Source organism: Pristiophorus japonicus, chromosome 1, assembly GCF_044704955.1.
Source record: "Pristiophorus japonicus isolate sPriJap1 chromosome 1, sPriJap1.hap1, whole genome shotgun sequence".
NCBI lineage: Eukaryota > Metazoa > Chordata > Chondrichthyes > Pristiophoridae > Pristiophorus > Pristiophorus japonicus.
Window position 1 is genome coordinate 347,639,083 of NC_091977.1, and position 26,389 is coordinate 347,665,471.

Below are 26,389 nucleotides of genomic sequence, written 5' to 3' on the forward strand. Positions count from 1 at the left end.
GGGGAAAGAGAGGGCAGGGGGGGGAAAGAGAGGGCAGGGGGGGGAAAGAGAGGGCAGGGGGGGGAAAGAGAGGGCAGGGGGGGGAAAGGAGGGCAGGGGGGGGAAAGAGAGGGCAGGGGGGGGAAAGAGAGGGCAGGGGGGGGAAAGAGAGGGGAGGGGGGGGAAAGAGAGGGGAGGGGGGGGAAAGAGAGGGGAGGGGGGGAAAGAGAGGGGAGGGGGGGAAAGAGAGGGGAGGGGGGGAAAGAGAGGGGAGGGGGGGAAAGAGAGGGGAGGGGGGGAAAGAGAGGGGAGGGGGGGGAAAGAGAGGGGAGGGGGGGGGGGAAAAGAGAGGGGAGGGGGGGGAAGAGAGGGGAGGGGGGGGAAAGAGAGGGGAGGGGGGGGAAAGAGAGGGGAGGGGGGGGAAGAGAGGGGAGGGGGGGAAAGAGAGGGGAGGGGGGGGAAAGAGGGAGGTGGGGGGAAGAGGAGGGGGAGGGTGGGGGAAGAGAGGGGGAGGGTGGGGAAGAAAGAGAGGGTGGGGGAGGGTGGAGGGGGAAGAGAGGGGACAGGAAGATGGGCGGGAAGAGAGAGGCTGAACGTGCGAGATGCCCCCCCCCCCCCCCCCCCCCCCGAGTCCTGATCTTCGCCTGGGGAGCCCATTCGGCCAGGGCTAGGGTCCAGCCCCTCCCACGCAATATCGGGGGCGAGGAGTCACTGCACATGCGTGCACTCTCTAGCGTGCATGTGCAGAGGCCCCGGCACTGTTTTCAGCGCCGGGACCTGGCTCCGCCCTTGACCCCTTGTGCTGTGTCACGCCAAGCACGAAGACGTCCTGAGGAGACCGGAGAATCACAAGGTAAGTTTTCGGCGCCCTCTTTATTCCAGAAAGTCAGCGCACCTTATGGAGATGCGCCGTTTTTCCAGAGGGCGGAAACTTGGGCTCGTTAACCCTACTTTCTTCCTTTATTTGAACACAATTTTAAACTGAATTTAAAGTTTCACTGAGCAAACCACTGCAAGGAATAACATTTTACCTGCATCTTTATCTTTAGCTTTGTAGACTTGTCCATAAGTTCCTTCCCCGATTATTCCAATGATGTCAAATTTATCTACACAGCGTTTACCCCAGTCTATTTCTGTTACTTCTGTCTCACCATGTCGAGGACCACAGATTCTGGAAATAAAACAGGCGTTATAAACTTCAACATCATCATCAGCTAATGAGCAGACGATCAGGGGTTAATGCTAATCAAATAGAAGTATTGCTGCAAGTCAGAACTGTTGAAAGCAATTAGCTGATTGATATAGAATCATAATTTAAATAACTCATCTGGTCATTTGACACCACTCAGTATCTTCCCCCAGTCTGACACCTGTGGGTCACCACTATGAATCATCTCCTGGGGGTCTCTTTCTCGCTCATTTCACTTCAGTCTCTTTCACTCTCTTACTTCTGCCTCATTCCAATTCATTTCTGTCTTTCCTTCTCTCAGACTTCAGTACTATTTTTCTATTTCCCTTTCTCTTGCCCTCTCTGAAATTCTTGAGAGCAAGAGGCAACAGTATCAGGGTTCAAGTTAGATGTAACAGTAGATGATAACTCATACACCAGATGGAAAAAACAGATGCATCGGTGTGCAAATGGTGGGGGCAGGCAAATTGTAGGCGACCACCACCTGAGGCATGATGGGAATCAATGCAAGCAATGATGCCATATGCTGGGAGTGGGTCCAAGAGTTTCTTTGTTGAGGGCAATGGTGCTGAAGTCCCCGGGTTCAGTCATTGAGAGCATGGGTTTGTCCAAGATGGGTTACACTTCTACTCCCACACGCAATGCAGAGCTGTGAGCGAGATAATGAAAAGCACTTGCTCGTTTTAAAAAACACAGTAGAATCTTACAGGGGGTTTGTGGGAATTTATATGAAAAAGAAATCCATGGATAGCATTACCAGCTTTGTCAGCAAGTATACTGGAATGATCTGCAGCTCTTGCTTCCAGCAGCACTGCTCTCCTCCTTCAGTGTTGTGGATTTCTGAAACAGCTCTCGACTGAAAGTGACAGCAGTACTGCTGGCAATAGCAGCATGTCAATCCAGTCCACTCCTAACAAAGCAGTTGGGTGCCAGATTCCTTTTTAATTGCCAGGAGCCGACTTATGCTTCATATTACAGCAGTATTCTGCAGGTACATACACAAGCAAAAGAGCTGGGATATGGAGTATGGAGTCCCTGGTAGTTCCTTAATCATTCTTGATCTAGTTTTTGCAGCTAGTCCCCTGCAATGAGGACAGCAGGTCTAATTACAATCCAGATTCTTCCCAAGATAAGGTGATACTTTGACATAGTTGTATGTCACAGAACAATATACAAAGCTGATGGTTGGCCCTCCTAAAATCAAGTTGGAACGTACTCGTGCCCAGTTAACACTTCTGTATAATGCTCAGTTGGACGCTAAAGAGCACAGCAGTGGCTGGATGTCTTTAGAATATAGTCTACAAGCTAGGCTTTCCATAGAGAATGCTTACCCTTCTATTTCACTTTTCTCCTCCACCTCTAATCTTGATGATCTTGGCTGCCATTTTCTGTTCTACCACTATACTGACATCAAGATTTATTTATGCCTGTCAGTTGAATTTTTCACTATCTGTACTCCAGGAAGATCTCTAGTCCTTATGGTAACTCCAATCAACCTTAAGATGTGTCTTTTAACTTTCTTCAGTCTCTTTAGTTTGCCCAGGATGGTGTTGAGTTTCATGAGCTTTATTGCAGCGGCACCCTTTTAGAAGAGTGGCGAGTATTCCATTGCACTCCTGATTTAACCTTTGCAGATGGTGGAGAGGCATTAAAGGGTCAGGAGGTAAGCCAAAAATCAGAGTTCCGAGCCGCTGTCCTCTTCTTGCAACCACGATATGGATATGGCTGGTCCAGTTAAGCTTCTGGTCAATAGTGATCCTCAGGAAGTTGGAGGCTTGGGGGAAGGGGGATCTTGGCAATGGTAGTGCAATCAAAGGTTTTGTGGAGATGGTTATTGCCTAGCACTTCATGTGATGTGAAAGTTACTTGCCACTTGTCAGCTCAAGCCTGGATGCTGATCAGATCTTGCTGTAAGCTGGCTCGGGTTGCCTCATTCTCAGAGGATTGTGAATGGAATCAAATACTGAAACAGCCAGCAAACAGACCTATTTCTGATCATTTAACAATGCGATGGTAGTTGATGAAGCAGCTAAGGATGCTTCCTTGAGTAACTCCTGGAACAATGTCCTGAGGCTGTGATGATTGACCAACAACCAGAACCATTTTTTGCACAAGCTAGAAAGTCCACCACCTGTTGGATCTACCTAATGACCCCAATTTTGCTGGGACTCCTCGGTACCGTACTTGGTTAAATGCTGCTATAATGCCGAGGGCAGCAACTCTCACCTTTCCATAGAATATGCAGTAAAAATAAAAGCTACTTGCAACATAAATAATTTGCCATTCTCTGAATTTCATGCACATATTTTTTCTGACACCAGCTCTACATATAAAGCAAAACTGAAATTCATTAAGCTTGGTAGTTCCACAAGCGTTTGTATGACAACCATCAATATGTGTATACATAACCACCCTCAAAAGAACCCAGTAAAGGCCCAGAGGAGTTTTGAGTGCACGTGGCAGGGCACAAAAATGGCTCCAGAGCAACTCTAGTTCCCACTCCCAGTCAGTTCACAAAACAAACATTTTAGCCATCAACTGCAAAAATTCAAGTAACGGTCAGCAAATCTCTTGTGATACATGTCCTCCTCTCAATCAATTTAGTAAAATGCCCTGAATTCATACTGCAGAGTGCTCTCTTCCCAGTGAGGCCATTGACTCAAAGCCTTAGCTCCCACGAAAATTCATACTGATTGAGAATGGAAATTTCACTGCAGTGTAAAAATTTAACATGTCTATTATCATTGCTTTACTGAAACCCTAGTGATAGAACTGCAACTATATTCATTCCTTTACTAATGATTCTATCCTTTGTTTGTTTTTCAACACACAAATGGGATGTCTGTGTGACCTATACACTACATTTATAAAAAATGTAAAATATCTGTACAGCAACAGTGTACAGTATAGTGTGCACATCCTGCAAATACATCTACTTTCGGTCACACTTTGCCCATTACATTTAATTGTTAACATCTCTTATTAAATAGCACATCTTCCAACTCACCATGGGCAATGTCATAGGAATTCCACCAGTATATGTAAAGAAAGGTACTTAAAAAAAAAAATCAGTTTTCAGTTTAATTTACTGACATCACTACAATGAACATGTAAAGCAAAAACAAGGAACTGGCTTCGTGCCTCAGAATGCAAAAAGTGCAAATCTCAAAATAACACGTACCAAATAGCCTTACTCAAATTTCTTGGGCATTTTCGGTGTTCATTTTCCTTTGTACATAGATGCCACATCACAAATGCCTGGAATGATTTACCATAACACAGAAAAGGCTGATCTTTAGCACCAAACCAATATTTTCACTCACTTGGGTCGCTTTTTAATCTGTGACTGAACAGGTGCCTTCTTCTCTTCAGGGGTTTTAGGTGAAGGTAAATCAGATCCTGGAAGTTCAGGTGGCAATGGAAGGTCTGTTAATAAGTGCCGAGGCTTTCGTTCAAGATCCTTCTTTACTGCCTTTGTTACAAGACCATCTTTTGGACTGTAATTAGAAAACATATAGAGTTAAGACAACAAAACTGGATTTCATTACCATTTTTTTCCCCAGGCAATCAAATGAACCCTGGAAGACTGAAGGTCAATAGACTCATTACAACCACATAGGGGCATTCAAAAACTTCTTCCCCTCTACACGGACCCATTACTGTATCAGTTACAACACCTGCTTTGCACCATTGTGGTCATAAATTCAACTCAGTGCTGTCAGTCATTAGCCAACATGAATTTTGTTCGTTTACAGTGTGTGTATCAAGGCAAAGTCTCCTTTGGTCAAAAAAAGCATAAATCGATGGAAATAGATGGGAAGAGAGTATGCACAGCTGAAGGGTAGCCCAACACTAGACTTGACTGTGAAAGTGAATTGCTCAGTAGTCTTATAAAGGGTAATGTAAAAGTATAATAGTTCCAAAACTAGCCCATCTAGAACTTCTGGGTTCATACTCGTTTGCAAGTAATGCTGTATTAAGCATTATCCCCGCACCCTGCGACCTGTCATTCGTGGTCATACCTCGAGTTGCCTAAACTCCACACCCTGAAATTCCCTCAGTAAACCCCTGGCTTTCCTCCTTTAAGACCCACATTAAAACCAACACTGACCAATCTTTTGGTTATCCCTCCTAATATCTCCTTTTTTTGCTTGGCATCCATTTTTGACTGATTACACCTCTGAAGCATTGTTGGACTTTTATTTTTACATTGAAGTAGCTATGTAAATGCATGTTGTTGTTGCTATTTTTTTTTCCTGGGAGGGCTGACAAGTTAATTAAGCCTGTCAAAATGTCAGGCAAATAGCCTAGTAAAATCTGGAGGAGACAGTCACTGAAACCATGAAAGTGGTGAGTTGGAGTTGATCAAAAGTATACAGCACTCCTCTCCGAGTTTGCAGATCCTTGCCAAAACTTTACCATTAAGACAGCCACCAACTTCTGTATGAAACATAAGTTACTGGTGCAACATTCCCATGTTTTCATATGGCATGAAACCCAGAAGTTCAGTGGTCGAGCTTTTATAAGGTTCACAGCCTTGACAGCAGCAGTTAGTATATCTGACAGCCATTTTGGCATTGTTTTTGCAGCTAATACCTCCCTGTGTATAATAGTACCACCATGCACAGCGAGGTGGAAAAGATTTCACCCGAGCAGCAAATCCACCATTGCATCCAGTCATGCCTTTTACCACATCCATGCAAATCTCGACACAACAATTCCAATTAGTGTTTTTAGCTGTCACATACTGGTCTAAAATTCTGAACATCTGCTCAGCAGTCGTGAGACACAATAGCAAAATTAAAAGTCCTCTTTGATCTCAGGTGAGCTGAAATATCAAACGAAAATCATAATTCATGCTGCACTGGTACAGTCAATACTCTCGTCAATTTGTAGTCTGAAAAATGGGCTGTGTCTCACTGAGCAGTTAAGGGGTATGATGTCATTGGCATCACGGAAACATGGCTTCAGGGTGACCAAGGCTGGGAACTCAACATCCAAGGGTATTCAGCATTTAGGAAGGATAGACAGAAAGGAAAAGGAGGCGGGGTGGCGTTGCTGGTTAAAGAGGAAATTAATGCAATAGTAAGGAGGGACATTAGCTTGGATGATGTGGAATCGGTATGGGTGGAACTGCGGAATTTCAAAGGACAGAAAACGCAAGTGGGAGTTGCGTACAGACCACCAAACAGTAGTAGAGAGGTTGGGGACAGCATCAAACAAGAAATAAGGAATGTGTGCAATAAAGGTACAGCAGTTATCATGGACGACTTTAATCTACATATTGATTGGGCGAACCAAACTGGGAGCAATGCGGTGGACGAAGATTTCTTGGAGTGTATTAGGGATGATTTTCTAGACCAATATGTCGAGGAACTAACTAGAGAGCTGGCCATCCTAGACTGGGTGATGTGTAATGAGAAGGGTCTAATTAGCAATCTTGTTGTGCGAGGCCCTTTGGGGACGTGACCATAATATGGTAGAATTCTTTATTAAGATGGAGAGTGACACAGTTAATTCGGAAATTAGGGTCCGGAACTTAAGGAAAGGTAACTTCAACGGTATGAGACGTGAATTGGCTAGAATAGACTGGCAAAGGATACTTAAAGGGTTGACGGTGGATAAGCAATGGCAAACATTTAAAGATCACATGGATGAACTTCAGCAATTGTACATGCCTGTCTGGAGTAAAAATAAAACGGGGAAGGTGGCTCAACCATGGCTAACAAGGGAAATTAAGGATAGTGTTAAAGCCAAGGAAGAGGCATATAATTTGGCCAGAAAAAGCAACAAACCTGAGGACTGGGAGAAATTTAAAATTCAACAGAGGAGGACTAAGGGTTTAATTAAGAGGGGAAAATAGAGTACGAGAGGAAGCTTGCAGGGAACATAAAAACTGACTGCAAAAGCTTCTATAAATATGTGAAGAGAAAAAGATTAGTGAAGACAAACGTAGGGCCCTTGCAGTCAGATTCAGGTGAATTTATAATGGGGAATAAAGAAATGGCAGACCAATTGAACCAATACTTCGGTTCTGTCTTCACAAAGGAAGACACAAATAACCTTCCGATTGTACTAGGGGTCAGTAAGTCTAGTGAGAAGGAGGAACTGAAGGATATCCTTATTAGGCAGGAAATTGTGTTCGGGAAATTGATGGGATTGAAGGCCGATAAATACCCGGGGCCTGATAGTCTGCATCCCAGAGTAGTTAAGGAAGTGGCCCTAGAAATAGTGGATGCATTGGTGATCATTTTCCAACAGTCAATCGACTCTGGATCAGTTCCTATGGACTGGAGGGTAGCTAATATAACACCACTTTTTAAAAAAGGAGGGAGAGAAAACGGGGAATTATAGACCTGTTCGCCTGACATCAGTCGTGAAAAAAATGTTGGAATCAATTATTAAAGATGAAATAGCAGCGCTTTGGAAAGCAGTGACAGGATCGGTCCAAGTCAGCATGGATTTATGAAAGGGAAATTATGCTCGACAAATCTTGTAGAATCTTTTGAGGATGTAACTAGTAGAGTGGATAAGGGAGAACCAGTGGATGTGGTGTATTTGGACTTTCAAAAGGCTTTTGACAAGGTCCCACACAAGATATTGGTGTGCAAAATTAAAACACATGGTATTGGGGGTAATTTATTGACGTGGATAGAGAACTGGTTGGCAGACAGGAAGCAGAGTGTCGGGATAAATGGGTCCTTTTCAGAATGGCAGGCAGTGACTAGTGGGGTGCCGCAGGGCTCAGTGCTGGGATCCCAGCTATTTACAATATACATTAATGATTTAGATGAAGGAATTGAAAGTAATATCTCCCAAGTTTGCAGATGACACTAAGCTAGGTGGCGGTGTGAGCTGTGAGGAGGATGCTAAGAGGCTGCAGGGTGACTTGGACAGGTTAGGTGAGTGGGAAAATGCATGGCAGATGCAGTATAATGTGGATAAATGTGAGGTTATCCACTTTGGTGGCAAAAACACGAAGGCAGAATATCTGAATAGCGGCAGATTAGGAAAAGGGGAGGTGCAATGAGACCTGGGTGTCATGGTACATTAGTCATTGAAGGTTGGCATGCAGGTGCAGCAGGCGATGAAGGTGGTAAATGGTAGGTTGGCCTTCATAGCTAGGGGATTTGAGTATAGGAGCAGGGAGGTCTTGCTGCAGCTGTACAGGGCCTTGGTGAGGCTTCACCTGGAATAGTGTTCAGTTTTGGTCTCCTAATCTGAGGAAGGACGTTGTTGCTATTGAGGGAGTGCAACGAAGGTTCACCAGACTGATTCCCGGGATTGCAGGACTGACATAGGAAGAGAGAGTGGATCGACTGGGTCTGTATTCACTGGAGTTTAGAAGGATGAGAGGGGATCTCATAGAAACATGAAATTCTGACGGGACTGGACAGATTAGATGCAGGAAGAATATTCCCGATGTTGGGGGAGTCCAGAACCAGGAGTCACAGTCTAAGGATAAGGGATAAACCATTTAGGACCGAGATGAGGAGAAACTTCTTCACTCAGAGTTGTTAACCTGTGGAATTCTCTTCCGCAGAGAGTTGTTGATGCCAGTTCGTTAGCTATATTCAAGAGGGAGTTGGATATGGCTCTTACGGCTAAAGGGATGAAGGGGTATGGAGAGAAAGCAGGAAAGGGGTACCGAGGTGAATGATCAGCCATGATCCTATTGAATGGTGGTGCAGGCTCCAAGGGCCAAATGGCCTACTCCTGCACCTATTTTCTATGTTTCTATGTTTGAGGGCAGGATGTTTGTTCTCTAAAAGGCATTTGTTTGCTTGGTTTCACATTATGCCAAGCAAGAACTTCAGCACAAATCACACACGGCAATCAAGGATTTTTGTCAAACCCAGTTAATATGAATCCCCACTAAATGTAAAAAGGATCATATTTTCTACTTCTTTTGCCCGGCTCAACTTCCCCATGATCAACATTCTCAACTTTATGCTTCAAATGACTCTCCATTCATTCATTCATTCATAATTACCAAACACCAAACTGTCAGTTATAAAGCAATCAATATTTACAACAATTTTACCTCCTCGTTTCCTTAATCGAATGATGGTGAATATGAGGGGAAATATGAACAAACATCCCTAGTAAATTATCATAAAAATATTTAATTTTTTTCCTGCAGACAATCACAAACATGACTTACCAATTGATTATCTCCCCAAGATTATTAAACACTGCCCCGACCAAGTTAATTTCTGGTGTTAGCCTGGGATTCTTTTGTATATAGCTGGATTTTAATATAAAGTCCACTAATATCATTATTGAAATATGAAACACAAAACAATGTAGCAAATACTGCATTTTTTTCTACAAATTGCTCCACCCTACCTCAGCATCAATTCCAGCCCTGCATCCCAGCTTGGCTTGGCTGGACCACACTTGGAGTACTGTGCACAGTTCTGGTCTCCATATTGTAAGGATACAGAGACACTGCAAAAAAGATTTATAAGGATGATACCAGAACTGAGAGGTTATACATATCAGGTAAGATTGAACAGGCTGGGGCTCTTTTCTCTAGAAAGGGGAAGACTGAGGGGTGATCTGATATATTATGAAAGTGTTTGATAGATGTAGAGAAGATGTTTCCACTTGTGGGGGAGACCAAAACTGGAGGATATAAATATAAGAGTCATTAATAAATCCAATAGGGAATTCAGGAGAAACTATTTTTAGCCAGAGTGATTAGAATATGGAACTTGCTACAGTAAGGTGTATTTGAGGTGAACAGAGCTACATTTAAGGGTAAGCTAGATAAACACATGAGGGAGAAAGAAGGTGGTTATGGTGAGAGGGTTGGATGAAGAGGGGTGAGAGGAAGCTTGTGTGGAGCAGAAACATTGGCATTGACCAGTTGGGACGAATAGCCTGTTTCTGTGCTGTACATTCTATGTACCTCTGCTTTTGGGTCTAGTGGCACGACCTTCACCCACCATCATGGACCTAATTCTTTGACACCCCCCCCCCGCCCCCCCCCCCCCCCGCCTGTAATGCTCCCAAACCCTATTTGGTGCCCATATCACATCACCCACTTCTTGTGAAATGCTGTGGGACATTTTGGTGTATTAAAGGAGGTTGCACAATCTGTTCTCAAGTATGAGCAATCCAGATTTTAACTAGTTCCTCTTCAACATCCTGGGGGATGCAATTTATCAGAAATTCAACAGGACCAGCCACATAAATGCCATGGCTGCTAGAGCAGGTCAGAGGCTGGGTATCCTGCGGAGAGTGGCTTACCCCCACAATTCCCTAAAGCCTCTCCACCATATACAAGGCACTGTTCAGGAGTGAGATGGAATACACTCCATTTGCCTAGATGGTGCAGCTGCAACAACACTCAAGAAGCTCACCATCATTTATCATGCAGAGTGACTAAGGTTGCGAACTAAATATTCTTGGATACTTGACCTTTAGAAAAGATCGACAAGTGGAAAAGGAGGGGGTGGCCCTGATAATAAAGGATGGGATAAAGACAGTAGAGAGAAAGGATCCAGCTCAGCAAATCAAGATGCAGAATCAGTTTGGGAGGAGCTAAAAAACAAGGGGCAAAAAACACTGGTGGGAGTAGTTTATAGCCCCCTGCCCCCCCAAACAGTAGTTGCAGTGTTGAGTACAGTATAGATCAGGAAATTAGAGATGAATGTAACAAGTAATACAGTAATCATAGGGGGACTTTAATCTTCATATAGTCTGGGCAAAACAAATTGAGAGAAAAGTGTATACGAGAGTAAACTAAGAAATAAAAAGCTTCTATAGATACGCGAAAAGGAAATGATGAGCAAAAGTAAATGTGGGTTTTTGGAGGCAGAGATAGAAGAAATTATAATGGAGACTAAGGAAATGGCAGAGACATTAAACAAATACTTTGTATCGGTCTTCACGGTAGAAAACACGCAACATTCCAGAAATGGTGGGGAATCAAGGGTCAAGCGAGAATGAGAAATGTAAAGAAATTAGTATTAGTAAAGAAATTGTACTGGAGAAATTAATGGGACTATAAGTCAACACATCCCCTGGACCTGAAGGCCTACGTCCTAGAGTTTAAAGTAGCTACAGAGATAGTGGATGCATTAGTTTTGATCTGCTAGAATTCCCTCGATTCGTAACCCCGCTATTCAAGAAAGGAGGGAACTATAGACCAGTCAGCAGTAGGGAAAATGCTAGATTCTATTAAGAACAGTAACAAGATACTTAGAAAATCATAATATGAATGGGCAGAGTCAGCACAGATTTATGAAAGGGAAATTGTGTTTGACAAATCTATTAAGAGTTTTTTGAGGTTGTAACTAGCAGGGTAGTTAAGGAGGAAACAGTGGATGTAGTTTATTGGATTTTCAAAAAGCATTCAATAAGGTACCACACAAGAGGTTATGTAACAAATTTAGGGCTCATGGGATTTAGGGTAAATATTAGCATGGATTGAGGATTGGTTAACGGACAAAAAGAGAGTAGTGATAAACAGGTCAGTTTCAAGTTGGCAGGCTCTAACTAGTGGGGTACTGCAAGAATCATGGGCCTCAGCTATTTACAATCTATATCACTGACTTAAGATGAGGGAATCAAGATCAATTTATCCAAGTTTGTTGATACGAAGTTTGGTGGGAAAGTAAGCTGTGAGGACGACGCAAAGTGGCTGGAAAATGATGAGATGTTAAGTGAGTGGGCAAGAACATGGCAGATGGAATATAAGGTGGAGAAGTGTGAAGTTACCCACTTTGGCAAGAAAAATAGAAAAGCAGAATGTGTCTCACCATTTAAAAAACAATGAAATGGTGGTATTCAGAGGGACCTGGGTGTCACTGTACATGAATCACAGTTTTCATGCAGGTAAAGCAAGCAGTTAGCAAATGGTCCATTAGGCTGCATTACTCTTAAACTTCAATCAGTTTGTAAAGTCTTACTGCAATTATATAGGGCCCTGGTGAGACCACACCTGAAGTACGGTGTACAGTTTTGGTCTCCTTACCCAAGAAAGGATATATTTGCCTTAAAGGGAGTGCAACGAAGGTTCACTAGACAGATTCTTGGAATGAGGGAATTGTCCTATGAGGAGAGATTGAGTAGACTAGGCCTATATTCCCTCAAGTTCAGAAGAATAAGAGGTGATATCACAAACATAAAATTCTTAAAGGGCTTGACAGGGTAGATGTTGGGAGGATGCTTTAGACCCGTATTCCCCCTGACTGGAGAGTCTAGAATTAGGGATCACAGTCTCAGTCCTAAAATGACAACCCCTTATTCTGAGGTGAGGAGAAATTTCTTCAAAGGGTTGCGAATCTTTGGAATTATCTACCAGAGAGAGCTGTGGGTTCTCAGTCACTGAGTATATTCAAGACAGAGATCGATAGATATTTGGATACTAAGGGATTCCAGGAATATGGGGATAGTGCAGGAAGGGAGCTAAGGTAGATGATCCATAATCTTACTAAATGATGGTACTTTTAGAGCATTCATTGCTTAATCATAGAATTCCAATGGGAATTCTTACAGTTGGGAACCAAGATAATTAGTACAAGAACCACTAAAACTGTGACTTTGACTGACAATCAAATACATTTTAATCTCCTACCACGGATTCTAACCATCTCAATGAGTGCAGCATTACTCGAGATTCATCAATTGTTATCCTCGACAGATAAAGGCGCCAGGCTCACTGTACAAGGACAACATACAAATTGGCAGTTGATCCCAATGTTGAAGTGAAAACCATGATCATGCTCGACAGTACACCAAAGCAGGTCGCAAGAAAGACCACAGGATATGCTAAACCACCCCAAAGTCAATCCCACCCAAGAAACAGCACTGGCTGGTATACACAACTCAAAGAATTGTGCAATTTCAGGAACATTTAAAAACAATTATAATTTGGTGGAGTGCCATACAAAACACTACTTGAACGTCTGCCAAATTGCACGTAAATAAAAAGATGGAACTTTCCTAAAACCTTGGAGATGTGGCATCTCCCACCACACTCCAGGGCCCTTACCAATTGTTCAGGTTACTTGAAAAATCTTGCCAAATATGTCTCTTTTGTATCAGATTGAACTCTAATGTAGTTTATTTTTAGCTCTTCAAAATGCTCTCCAAACAACCCATGTTGGAAGGGCAAAATCCATAATTATACAGCGTGTTGCATCCCCTTGCTCAAGTGAACATGGTATGAAAATTTCACATTCACCACAATGTTTGACTGCAATATTTCCAACTAGTGTATGCTGCAAAGTTTTCTCAAACTTTTGTAAACATGTTTGCTGTCAAATTGAGAAATTGGCAGTATTCTCAAATCAGTTTCTGCTGCTGCCCAACATCTGCTGAGTTACTACTCACTGATGCCAAGTACAGTGCATCTATACACTCGTGCATGCACCACCCTTGCCCATCATTAGCCTCTAACTTCTAAACAAGCACATTACAGAAATACATTGGTCTATTGTCATTTAGAACATTCGAACTAGCTCAGAGGAATGCGACGTAGAAGAATATATATACCATTACATCAAATATTAGAAGCAACTAGCCCCTTTTCTCTCTCTCCCTCTTTAAATATGCTTTTACACCAGCAGTAAAATATGATCCTGTGAGCAGCAGACAGTATATGGAGAGGAAGTCAGATAAGAGCAATTAAAAAACACGCTGGTACTGTGAATACCAACCATCTAAACATTCTCTTTACAATAGTGTGTGTTGTTAAACTCCATCCATGAAAACAAAATCTTGACTTTGTCCTAAACCACTTCAGAGCCAATGAATTATTTTTGAAGACCACATACTTAAATAGCTCCTTTAAAGTCAAAAAACATCCCAAAGCATTCAGAGGCTCAAGGAAAAAAATGGACATCAAGCCAAAGAACATATCAGGAGGGGTGATCAAAAGCTTGATCGAAGAAATGGGTTTCAAAGATGATGTTCCTCGAAGAGAGGGGGGTGGTGAGGGACTGATGAAAGTAATGCAAAAGCATGGGGCAAAGGCAGTTGAAAGCACAGCAGCCTGATGAGGTGAAGTGGGGGGGGGGGGGGGCAGAAAAGAGGGGAAAGCACTGAAGGCGAGGATTAGAAAGGAACAAGGCACAGAGATACGTAGTCACTGTTGCTATGTAGGCAAACATGACTGCCATTTGCTCACAGAAAGGTCCCACCAATAGCAAATGAGATGAATGCAGTTAGTCGATTTGTGTTGCTGTTGACTAGGACACTGGGAGTACGCTCTGCCGTTCTTGATGGCATCTCTAGCTAAAGTGGCAGTTTAGATTATGTGCTCAAGTCCTGGTCTCCGAAACGAGAGCGCTACCACGAAGCCATCCTGACATTACATACTCTCCGGAGGTGTTACACTGCTGAACTATGAAATCTCCAAATTCAAAACTCACTATTGACACTCTTACTCAAGCTTCCCTTTGGGAATGTATTTTGCAAGTTGCAAGAGGCGTCCATGTAAAAGAAACACAGCTACAGAGCTCGGTCCAAGTGCACGAATGGAGCGATAAAGCAGGGTTTTAGTAGCACTGATGGAGTTGTCCAGGAGCTGGAGTGTCATAGTGGCATGAGCACAACAGTTCAGAGGGGTGGAACAGCTAATCAAAGCAACACAAATCATCTGATCAGACAGTGACCAATTCAAATCAATGAGCCCCAATAAAAAAGACAGACTTGCATTTATATAGCGCATTTCACGACTACCAGACATCTCAAGCACTTTACAGCCAACGAAGTACTTTTGGAGAGTAGTCATGGTTGTAATGTGGGAAACACAGCAGCCAATTTGCTCGGAGCAAGCTCCCACAAATGTGATCATGACCAGAAAATCTGTTTTTGTTATGTTGATTGAGAGATAAATATTGGCCAGAACACCGGGGTACCTCCCCTGCTCTTCTCTGAAATAGTGCAATGGGATTTTTTACGTCCACCTGAGAGAGCAGACGGCCTCGGTTTAACATCTCATCTGAAAGACAGCACTTCTGACAGTGCAGCACTCCCTCAGCACTGCACTGGCGACCTAGATTTATGTGCTCAAGTCCCTGGAGTGGGACTTGAACCCACAACCTTTTGACTCAGAGGAGAGTTTTACCCACTGAGCTATGGCTGACACGCTTAAGGAATAAGGAATACACATACACAGCATCCATAGTGAAAGTGTGCAACACTGACGTGATTGAAATCCCTCAGAATATCTTGAAACTTAAAAGAAAATGGTCAGCTACTTTAAGTTTTTGGAGTAATAGGAAAGATGACAAGAGGAGCCACATGATTGAAATCAATACAGTTTAGCAACCTAGGGTGTGAATAGGTGATCATGGTTAGGACAAGTCATTTGTCACAGCATGACAGACACTATCAAACCCTTATGCTTTAATTCAGACAAACAGTGCCAGTGAGCTAAAGGCTTGCCGATAGCAAATCCAGCTGTTACATGTTACGGTCAGGCAGGCTGATAAAACATGCTGCTGATCAAGACTGAAGTGCTGGCAAGTTGGAGAATCTGACAGAGACTGACCTGTATATCATGTAACTACCCACCCTTTACCCTTGCACCTGCCCTGCTAATTCTGCCAATTTCTGCCTTGGCAGACCACTTCCCTTAATCATAGGTGCAGGTATGAGCAAGAATAATCCAGGATAACGGAATATAGATAACAGGAAATAAATTAGGCTTTTACTTTAAGGATCTATGTTTAAAAAATTAAAATTTCCCCATGCAGCTGCCGGGGAAAATTGGAAACTAATTTAAAAAATTAATGCCGTATTCATTGATTCACTCTTTTGTCCTATAATTGTCACTGAATGGTTAGCCTGGCGTGAAAGCCAAGGAAACACTCACTTTTTTTCTTTGTGTGAATTCAGTGCTCATCAAGGTGAAGGATGCTTGCACCGGGGAGTGCAACATTTTCTGGTGTCAGCATCTAGCATCCCATGGTCAGGAATAACACCATTGGATACAGGATATTCCCCAAAAGATATGCTCTCAGCCCCAACCCACTAGGAACTGGATCCGACCTCTGCATCAATCTGCATTTCCCTCTGCTCTAGTTTTCTCTCAAGACACTGGTACTTTGAGATACAGTTCCAAGGACTTGAGGTGGTCGTGGAAGTCCTCTGAGCTGTAATTCTTCATCTGTATACACACACACACAAACCCTGCTCAACAACCGCCTGGCAGAGGTCAGAAATCAAACTTGGGACCTTCTGGCCTGTATACCTCACTGCCACACCAGATGGTGTATTTATGCCGTAAGCCGCCAGAAAATTTAATATCCTATTTATAGATCAATTAATCAGGTTTGTCCTGGTTGAAAGCAAGAACCCCAGCTTGACATCACATACATGGAAAAGCAAGCCAATTGAGAGAAAAGATTAGTGCGATTGGCAATTCCTGAGGACACAAATATTCTGAATCAACTACCTCATCCAATTAGCATTTAAGGCATTTGGCATAAAGGCTTGGGAGAATAAGGCACCAAAATAAAATGTGATTCCATTAAAATCTTTATTCAGTAATTTTTCCCCTCCCCAGGAGCTTGGCCCAAAACTCTCCCACTACCAGGAGGTTAAGAACATAAGAAATGGGAGCAGGTCATTTAGCCCCTCGAGCCTGTTCCGCCATTTAATAAGATCATGGCTGATTTAATCATGGACTCAGCTCCACTTCCCTGCCCGCTCCCTTATCGCTCAAAAATCTGTCTTTCTCCACCTTAAATATATTCAATGACCCAGCCTCCACAGCTCACAGGGGCTGAGAATTCCATAGATTTACAACCCTCAGAAGAAATTTCTCCTTATCTCAGTTTTAAATGGGCAGCCCCTTATTATAAAACTATGTCCCCTAGTTTTAGTTTCCCCTATGAGTGGAAATATCCTCTCTGCATCCACCTTGTCGAGCCCTCTCATTACCTTATATGTTTCAATAAGATCACCTCTCATTCTTCTGAACTCCAATGAGTATAGGCCCAACCTATCCTCATAAGTCAACCCCTCATCTCCGGAATCAACCTCGTGAACTTTCTATGAACAGCCTCCAATGCAAGTATATCCTTCCTTAAATACGGAGACCAAAACTGTACGCAGTACTCTAGGTGTGGCCTCACTAATACCCTGTACAGTTGTAGCAGGACTTCTCTGCTTTTATACTCTATGCCCCTTGCAATAAAGGCCAACATTCCATTTGCCTGCCTGATTACTTCCTATACCTGCATACTAACTTTTTGTGTTTCATGCACAAGGACCCCCAGATCTCTCTTTCCTGCAGGACTTTGCAATTTTTCTCCAAAGTGGATAACCTCACATTTTCCCACATTATACTCTATCTGCCAAATTTTTGCCCACTCACTTAGCCTGTCTATATCCCTTTGCAGATTGTGTGTCCTCCATTTGCTTTCCCACCCATCTTTATATCATCAGCAAACTTGGCTACATTACATTCGGTCCCTTCATCCAAGTCATTAATATAGATTGTAAATAGTTAAAGGACCCAGCACCGATCCTTGCAGCACCCCAGTTTGCCAACCGGAAAATGACCCATTTATGCCAATCTCTGTTTTCTGTTAGTTAGCTAATCCTCTAGCCATGCTAATATATTACCCCCGACTCCGTGAACTTTTATCTTGTGCAGTAACCTCTTATGTGGCACCTTATTGAATGCCTTCTGGAAATCCAAATACATCACATCCACTGGTTCCCCCTTATCCACCTTGCTTGTTACATCCTCAAAGAACTCCAGCAAATTTGTCAAACATGATTTCCCCTTCTTAAAACCATGCTGACTCTGCTTGATTGAATTATGCTTTTCCAAATGTCCCGCTACTGCTTCCTTAATAAATGGACTCCAGCATTTTCCCAACAACAGATGTTAGGCTAACTGGTCTATAGTTTCCTGCTTTTTGTCTGCCTCCTTTTTTTAAAAATAGGGGCGATACATTTGCGGTTTTCCAATCCGCTAGGACCGCTCCAGAAACCAGAGAATTTTGGTAGATTATAACCAATGCATCCACCAGCTCTATAACCACTTCTCTTAAGACCTTCGGATGTAAGCCATCAGGTCATGGGGACTTGTCTGCCTTTAGTCCCACTATTTTACTTAGTACTACTTCATTAGTGATAGTAATTGTATTAAGTTCCTCCCTCCTTATTGCCCCCTGATTATCCACTACTGGGATGTTTTTAGTATCTTCTACCATGAAGACCGATACAAAATATTTGTTCAATGTCTCTGCCATTTCTGTGTTCTCCATTATTAATTCCCCAGTCTCATCCTCCAGGGGGCCTCATTTACTTTAGCCACTCTTCTTTATGTACCTGTAGAAACTCTTTGTTTTCAATTTGATACCCTCCCTTATTTCCTTAGTTAGCCATGGATACAAAGAAATGCTTAAAAAGTGCCAGAATCTGCTGGACTGCCAACTGCAGCAATGTGAAATATATTCTCACTATCATTCTATGCGCGATGCCATTCCAACAAGCCCATGGTTTTGTCTGAAAGTAATCAGATGCTTGAAGAAAAGAACTTTAAAAAATTGTACAAGCCCCTTGAGGTCTCCCAGTGCACATACATACATCCACTGGGATTCAATCCAGAATGGCAGGGCAGCTCGAGTATGTGGAACAAATCAAATTCTGCTTCGAACAAAGCCCAACAACCATGGCCAGAAAACTGTGGCCTCTCCGGGTGCGTACGATGTACACACGGCGCCTGAAAAGGCCCCACAAATGCCGGATCTCGTCGCGCAATGCGCATGCGCTGAGAACCAACTTTTTCCGATCTGTCAATGATCGCATGCATCCCCGGGAGAAGGACATTCGCGGATGGAGATGTGGGCTATTTGCCCAACTCTTGCCCAGCAAATGTCCTTCAAACTCTTATAGCCTACTTACCAGTGTAAGTGTTTTAAAACAGATAAATTAAATATTACTTGTATTTATTTTTTTTAATTAAAAACCCTATGAAGATAAGTTTATTTTTAAACATGATCAAAACATTTCTCTAAAACATTTAATTTAATGCAATTTTTTTTTAAAAAGTGAAGTGTTTTTTTAAAATTTACGTTGGTGTTTTATTTGATTTGTGGGGCATTCCCATTGATAATAACGGAAGTTTGGAGCTCCCATTACCATGAATGAGAATATGCATTGTGATTGGTGGTCCAGGTACACGTGATTCCAGGATACGCAGATGCTTCTGGAAGACATGGTCCCACACGCTGGGCTGCGCAAGTCTACGTTCCTCCGGGACCAACAGGTATTTTCGGTAAAAAAATTTTGGTCGGAGGTGTCCAACCGCAGAATGCCTCCAACTGCAATTTTCGGGCCATTGTCTTTGACTAAATAGTTTTAAGCAGCATGATCTTTCCGAAGTTACCAAAACAGGATCTTGCACTGGAACAAGATACAGCCCTAAGTTCCTCATCTAAAATAATCCCAATCCACATAGAAGACGACAAGTTGTGTCCCACAATAAAACTTTTATGGGTGCAGAGATAAAGGTAATAAGAACTTCACCAAAATAGTTACAAGGATATGAAAATAATTACACATATCTTTTAATCCACTACACTACAGAATCACAAAAATATCATGGAACTAAGAGATTACTCCCACACAAAAGGCTGCTTCAAATTAATGGAGCTCAGAAAAATGGAAGCGTTTCACCTGACATCTGTCCTCAGCAAATCATTTTCAGCTTTCCTATTGCATTGCAAATTTTACAGCAAAGTGAGAATAGGTTTTTAACCACACCGACTAAACTAAATCTGATCCCTAGTCCTTACAGAATTTAACTCAAACAAATGGCTTAATTATGCGACAAATGGAATGAAGTCCTCCAATAAGCCTCGCTATTTCAAATCGGACAAATAAAATACAATGAAAGGTACACATCCAAAATGTAAACCTGTCTTTTCCCTTTACAAGTGCATTTCCAACATTTTCTGTTTTTATTTCAATAGTGGTTTATGTAGCTTTTCACCATTAACAGGCATGGCTGCCAGTGGCATCATTAATCAAGAAGGTTGGTGGAGTGCTGAACTGTCAGAGGTGCCTTCTTTCAAGCGAGACGTTAAATTGAAGCGCCGTCTACCCTCTCAGGTGAACGCAAAAGATCCCAGGGCACTCTTTCGAAGAAGAGCAGGGAGTCCTGGTCAATACTTATCCCTCAACCAACATCACCACGAGAGATTATCTGGTGATTATCTCATTGCTGTTTGTGGGGCCTTGCCATCCACAAATTGACTGCCACATTTCCTACATGACAACAATGAATATAATTCAATGGTACATTGGCTGTAAAGCGCATTGAAATGTCCCAAGGTCATGAAAGGTGCTATATAAATGCAAGCCTTTCTTTCCTTAAATCGGAGCACCAACATAACAGAAGTCACTAGACCAGTAGACTAAACTAGGTAGGAAGGTGCATGCACTGCTCCAGGGAACGATAAGGGAATAAGGGGTTATGGGGAGGGGGCGAGGAAGTGGAGCCGAGTCCATGATCAGATCAGCCATGATCTTATTGAATGGCGGAGCAGGCTCGAGGGGCCATATGTCCTACTCCTGCTCCTATTTCTTATGTTCTTATTTCAATGTAAAAACCATGCATGCCCGGTATTTTGAATGGCCAGGGCAGCCCTTTAAAGGGGCTGCGCAGAGCCCCAAAAAATTACAGGGGACATAGGTGGCAGGTACCTTTCCTTGTAGGATATATTAATTAACCAGTTGGGTTTTTTACAAGAAAATGGCACCTTTCATGGTTATTTTTCTGGTGCCACAAATAATTAGATTGTTATATTCAGTTTCACAGCTTGCAATGGATTTAGTGTCACAACCTCAGTGTTTCTAGTAGTGTAAGAACTACTGTATGATTACAGCTAATGCAATCCCAGAGATAGAGAACATAATATAGTAGACAGCACAAAACTTTTTCTTACTGCTATATTGGCTGTTGACAGCTGAGAGCACGCTTCAGCAGAGAAATCATATGCGCAAGGCAGTCAACAATGCAGGTCAAATTATTTGTAAACAGAATTTTGGTACTTAAAAGTTTTAACCATTTAGATTGAGAAACATGACGCAAGTTCCACAGAACTAGCACTTTTCCTCCCCACCTGCCAAAACACCTTGAAACCCTCAAACAAGTGTTAGCATTTAAGTAACAGCTCGACTCAGTTGGTATCACTCTTCCTTCCAAGTCAGAGGTTGTGGGTTCATGCTCCATTCCAGGACTCATTCTCGGGATGTGGGAGTCGCTGGCTAGGCCGGCATTTATTGCCCATCCCTAGTTGCTCTGAGAAGGCGGTTGTGGGCCTTCCTTTTGAACTGCTGCATTCTTCTGTAGTGGCTTTTTAAAAAACTGAATGGAAATCCTTAAACTGCCACAGTGGAACTTGAACTCACGTGTTCGATTATCAGCCCAAGTCTCTGGATTACTAGTCCAGTAACATAACGACTACACTACCGTACCATAAACATATAATCTAGACTAATGGAGTACAGCATTTCCTTTTCGGATCAAACATTGAAAGAAACCCTATATGTCCTCTCGGATGGACGTAACTGATCCATGGCACTATGCAAAGAGTTGGTGAGTTTTCTTAGTGCCCTGGTCAACATTTATCCCTCAATCAACATCACTAAAACTGATTAACTGGTCATTGATTACATTGCTGTTTGTAGAATTGGGCTGTGAATAAACTAGCTGCCAAGTTTGTCGATGTAGCTCCACTTCAAAAGTAAATCATGGCTATGAAGCACTTTGGAAAGTCCCAAGGAAGTAAAAGGAGCTATATAAATGAAAGCCCGTCCTTTCTTCATATTCTTAAAGGCCACGCAGCATCCCTGAAAAAAGTGCTGCACTTTTAAAAAGTGAACTGTTCTAGTATCTTCAGAGACAAAATGCATTCACATGCAGCAAGGTGCAAATAAAATTCGGTAAGCAAGCTTCAAAAACCAATCAATTCTTCACCACTTCCTGTCCTGACTGAGACCTGCAACCAAAAGTGCCACAACGTTTTACAGCAACTCTCACCTGCTCACATCTTCATGCTCCTCCTTGGTCAGCACTGGAGGCAGAGGTAGTGATGGTAGCGTTGATGTTAGTAGCGCTGGATTCTTCTCTTTCTCCTTTGCAGCTTCACTTGGCACAACTGGCTTGTGTTTTTCTTTTGACGTTGTCGACTCCACTTTCACTGTTGGTGTTTTGGGAACTTTTGCCCCAAAGTTTGTCTGCGTCACTTCCTTTTTGTCTGTGGTCGAGTCATGGTCTATTTTTGCCTCTTGAGTAATCGTCTTGGCTTTCGGTTTGTCGTTTTTAACGGTTACCTGGATTCCAGTGTCTGATGGGGAAACTGTTGCTCGCTCAGACTTGAGCTTATTCACCTCCTTTATATGAGATCCATGGACTGCTGTCATTGAACTGGCATTGCCACATGCCTTGGCAGTAGTTACATTAAGTGCATTTGAGGTTTTCGCATTATTTTTAGCGGCCTCAACAGCTCTTGCTTTTTTGTGCTTATTCAGCTCAGCAGCAAGACTAGTCTTATACGTTAAACTGCTAGGTGAAATGCTTGACTGCCGGCTGCGAGACCTTGACACACGGTGCTTGCTGCGAGATCTTGAGCGTCTAGAGTAATATGGGCTTCTACTCCGTGACTTAGGCCTTCTGAAATTGCAAATCACGTAATCAATAAAGGATCAACTAATTAGACCAAAAGCACAAACCATTTAATCGGAATGCAAATAAAGTCAATCATTTAAAGTAAATACATCTACCCCTGATATTGCAACGTCATTTCTTGCAGTAAGAAATGTGAATGATCAAATATTGGAATGGAGCATTATAAATACAGCAAGATGGATAATGATTCAAAAATTTAAGAGTTAATTTGAAGTAAGCAACTTTGAATTGAGTAGACTATAGTTTTCATATAAATAAACAAATAACTAAAATTCACACTATTTGTCTTCAGCAGAGGTGTCTAAACTGCAGGCTTATTTGTTGGTTTGTCTTGTTTGAGTAATGCAGCTCATGAAAACAAAAAGCCCGACATTCTTGTTCTAGCATCGAACAAGGGAGATAATGAATGTGCCCTTCATAACAGGAGCTCTCAGCTTAATCACTTGCCAATTATATGTTGGGCTGTACATTTTACAGAATTTTGACATTTTGGTCAAATTTCACTGGTTATGAACAACGTCAAAATATAATAAATTAAAGTTAGACAAGGCACAGTCTGTGTGGTCTTAACAAGTATTTATATAGCATCTTTAACGTAGTGAAACGTTCCAAGGTGTTTCACAGGAGTATTAGGAGATAAAACAATTTGACACCGAGCCATACATGTTTAATTTGAGCAATACTGACAGCTGCAAAGACAACGTACAGAATGATGCTTAAAAGAACCCGATCAGCCAGTGTGTGCCACAGGTTTTCAACACCAATAGAACAAGGGTATCCGAACGACAGCCAATGAGTTACTCTCGAACCCTGACAATCCAGCTCTTGAAGCCCCTATATTTCTTACTCACCATTTAGTCTTGTTTAAATTTTGTGGGCAATGAGGTTTGGAATGGGTTCTTTACTATGCATTGTTGCCTTGTAACTCCAAAATCAGAACACCAAGACACATCTGTATTAGCAACTTAAGATTTCTGCAAATTAATTAGCATTCAAATACTATAAGTTGCCTCCAAAGATCCATTGTACCCATGAAGACAAAGAGCTTGGACACCACTGCCACAGACCATGTACAAATCATAAATACAAAGTTAGTTAATTTTTGCGAACAATACAAGCAACCTGCAGTGTTAGATAATTTTAAGTAAAAGTATATCTCAAAACCTGATAACTACAACCAGCTATTGAAATCTACCGTGTAATAATATGAGGAAGACCTAAACAACAGAGTATTCACATATAGACTCACGCTTGCTTCGGTGAGCACATTGTCATAAAGACTAGGTGACTTAAGTACTAAGCTTCTACTAATTATATATATTTTTTATTGCTACATTAATTTTACAAAAATCTGTCATAAAAACATATGTTGCCAGCTATAGTTAGCCTAACAAACAAGAATTCAATAATATATAATGCAGTGTTTTTAGTTCCCCAAGTATTGAATTAAGGCAGGTAAACCACCTGATTACATGAGCTACCAAAAGGTCACTAGTGTTGAAATATTATCACAGTACACCCCTGTTATAAATAGAGGATTCTTTGCTGCCAGCAGCAAGAACTGAGAGAATTAAAGCACAAGAACCACTGAATTCTCAAACTAGCAAAATTAGATAATAATTTAAATACAAGAGACTAGTCACATTTCTATATGAATTATAAAGAACAGACATACCTTTTAAGAGCTCCATGACATTTTTACATATAAGCAGCACCTTCCTCTTTGGACATTATAACTTGAAAGCCTATTTATTTGATTTCAAACTTTAAAAAACTCAATTATATAAAACATAAATGCAATGAATATACTGAACGTAGTATTTTGTACAAACTTAGTGACCTATCTGATGACTATTATTTGATACAGTATATTACATTTTCTACTCATAACATCTGCAATGTAACGTACATGTCAAATATATATCTGACAAGTTAGGAGTTACATTTGATAGGCATTAAGTGTACTATAATACAGTACTACAGTATAGTATGTACAGTATAATTCAGATTTTATGGCATACTTGATGTATAGATACATTATATTTCAGACCATAATATATTTGATATGTGGATGTATTATATTTGACACTTTATAGTACATTTGCAGTATTAATGCATTATTTGACACTTTATATTGTATGTCACGTATGAATACAAATATTCCAGATTTTATAGTATGTTTGCTGTATGGATACATTATATTTCAGACTAACTTTATATATTATACATGTATAGCTACATTATGCAATTATAATTATGATACACTTCCCTAGCTGCTAAGACTTGCTGCCCGTTACCAGCACCGATACACGCAGACTGACAGCGGTCGTACCTGAGCTCGGGGCTCCGGCTGTAGGGGCTGGACGAGCGGCGCCGGCTGGTGCTGGAGTAGGGATTGGGGGACAGGCCGCCATACTCGTAGGGGCTGAGGTGGCGGGAGAAGCTGGGCGAGCGGCGGCGTGGAGCCGAGTAAGGGCTAGGGGAGCGGCCGGTGTAGCCGGGGTGAGAGCTCGGGTCCCGCGAGCTGTACAGCGGCTTGAAAGCGAAGAGCGGCGGCGGCGGCGGGCTGCGGCCGTACAGGTCGAAGGCGGCGGCAGCGGTCGCCGGCCTGGCGGGGCTGTGGCCGGAGGAGGTGCCGTAAGCCTGCGGGTAGCAGGACACGGCCGTCCCGTACGGACTCGGCTCCCGGTAAGGCGGGCTGCGGGGCGCGGGCGAGCTACGGTAGGCCCGCGGCGGCGCCTCCCACTCGGCCTCCCGGTAGGCCCGCGGCGGAGGCTCCCGGTAAGCCGCGGGCGTCTCTTTGTCGCTGCGGGCCGAGCCGCGGCCTCCTCGGGCCTCCTTGTCGCCCTGCACCGGCTGCTCGCCGCCCGCCGCCGACGCTTTGTTCCGGCTCCGGCTCTTACTCTTGGCCTTGCCGTCGGCCCGGGACCGGGAGCTCTCCTTGGCCCTGTCCCGTCTCCGCCTGTCCTTGTCCCGCCAGCGGTCCGGTCGGCGCCCGGCGGAAGACGCGGGGCTGCGGCCTACGCTCTCCGACTGCGAGCTCACGTCGTCGTACTCCACCAGGCCGCGGAGTGCGAGCGGGATGGCAGACGGGCCCGAAGCCGAGGAGGTGGTGGCGGCCGCCGCGGCCGCCGGGTGCCTGCCGTGCCGCCGTCGGGTCTCGGCCGTGCGCCTCCTGCGGCGTTTCCTGCGCCGCGATGTGGATGTCGAAGACGAAGCGGCCGTGGCGCAGCGGCCTTTATCCCGGGCCTGCGCCGGCCCGCTCTCACTCTGGCGTCTCCACCCGCTGGGGCTGCGACCCCGGCTCCCGCCGCGCGTATCCGTGCTCGGCATTGACTTCCGCGACAACCCGGCGCCTCTCACTCCATTCGCTCGGGCTCTGGGCCGCCTCCGCCTCCGCCGCCGCACTCTTGAGGCTGGGGGGCGGGGGGGGGAGGGGGGGGGTGGTGTCTGGGCCTGTGTCCTGGAGCCGCGGCCTCGCTGCTCAGCGCTCGCTCCTCGAACAGCGCCGGCACATCCGGGCTCCACGGCGCGCGCACCGCTCTCCGCTT

The 26,389-nt window shown here is 43.4% G+C and overlaps 1 protein-coding gene across 3 annotated transcripts in view; it reads right to left on the bottom strand.

Annotated features, from left to right (window-relative positions):
* The window catches only part of LOC139273387 (cyclin-dependent kinase 13-like), an 85,555-nt gene extending 59,170 nt beyond the window's left edge, over positions 1-26,385 (bottom strand). For 2 of the 3 annotated variants that reach the window (XM_070890253.1, XM_070890235.1), the window contains exons 1-5: positions 25,171-26,385; positions 22,191-22,823; positions 9,518-9,619; positions 4,492-4,665; positions 1,011-1,150 (exon numbers count right to left, since the gene is read on the bottom strand). In XM_070890253.1, the coding sequence (XP_070746354.1) occupies positions 1,011-1,150; positions 4,492-4,665; positions 9,518-9,619; positions 22,191-22,823; positions 25,171-26,171 (2,050 nt within the window). In that variant the 5' untranslated portion in view covers positions 26,172-26,385. The remainder of the gene's footprint in view (positions 1-1,010; positions 1,151-4,491; positions 4,666-9,517; positions 9,620-22,190; positions 22,824-25,170) is intronic. The other variant, XM_070890245.1, reaches the window with a different exon arrangement.
* Positions 26,386-26,389: the final 4 nt, after the last annotated feature.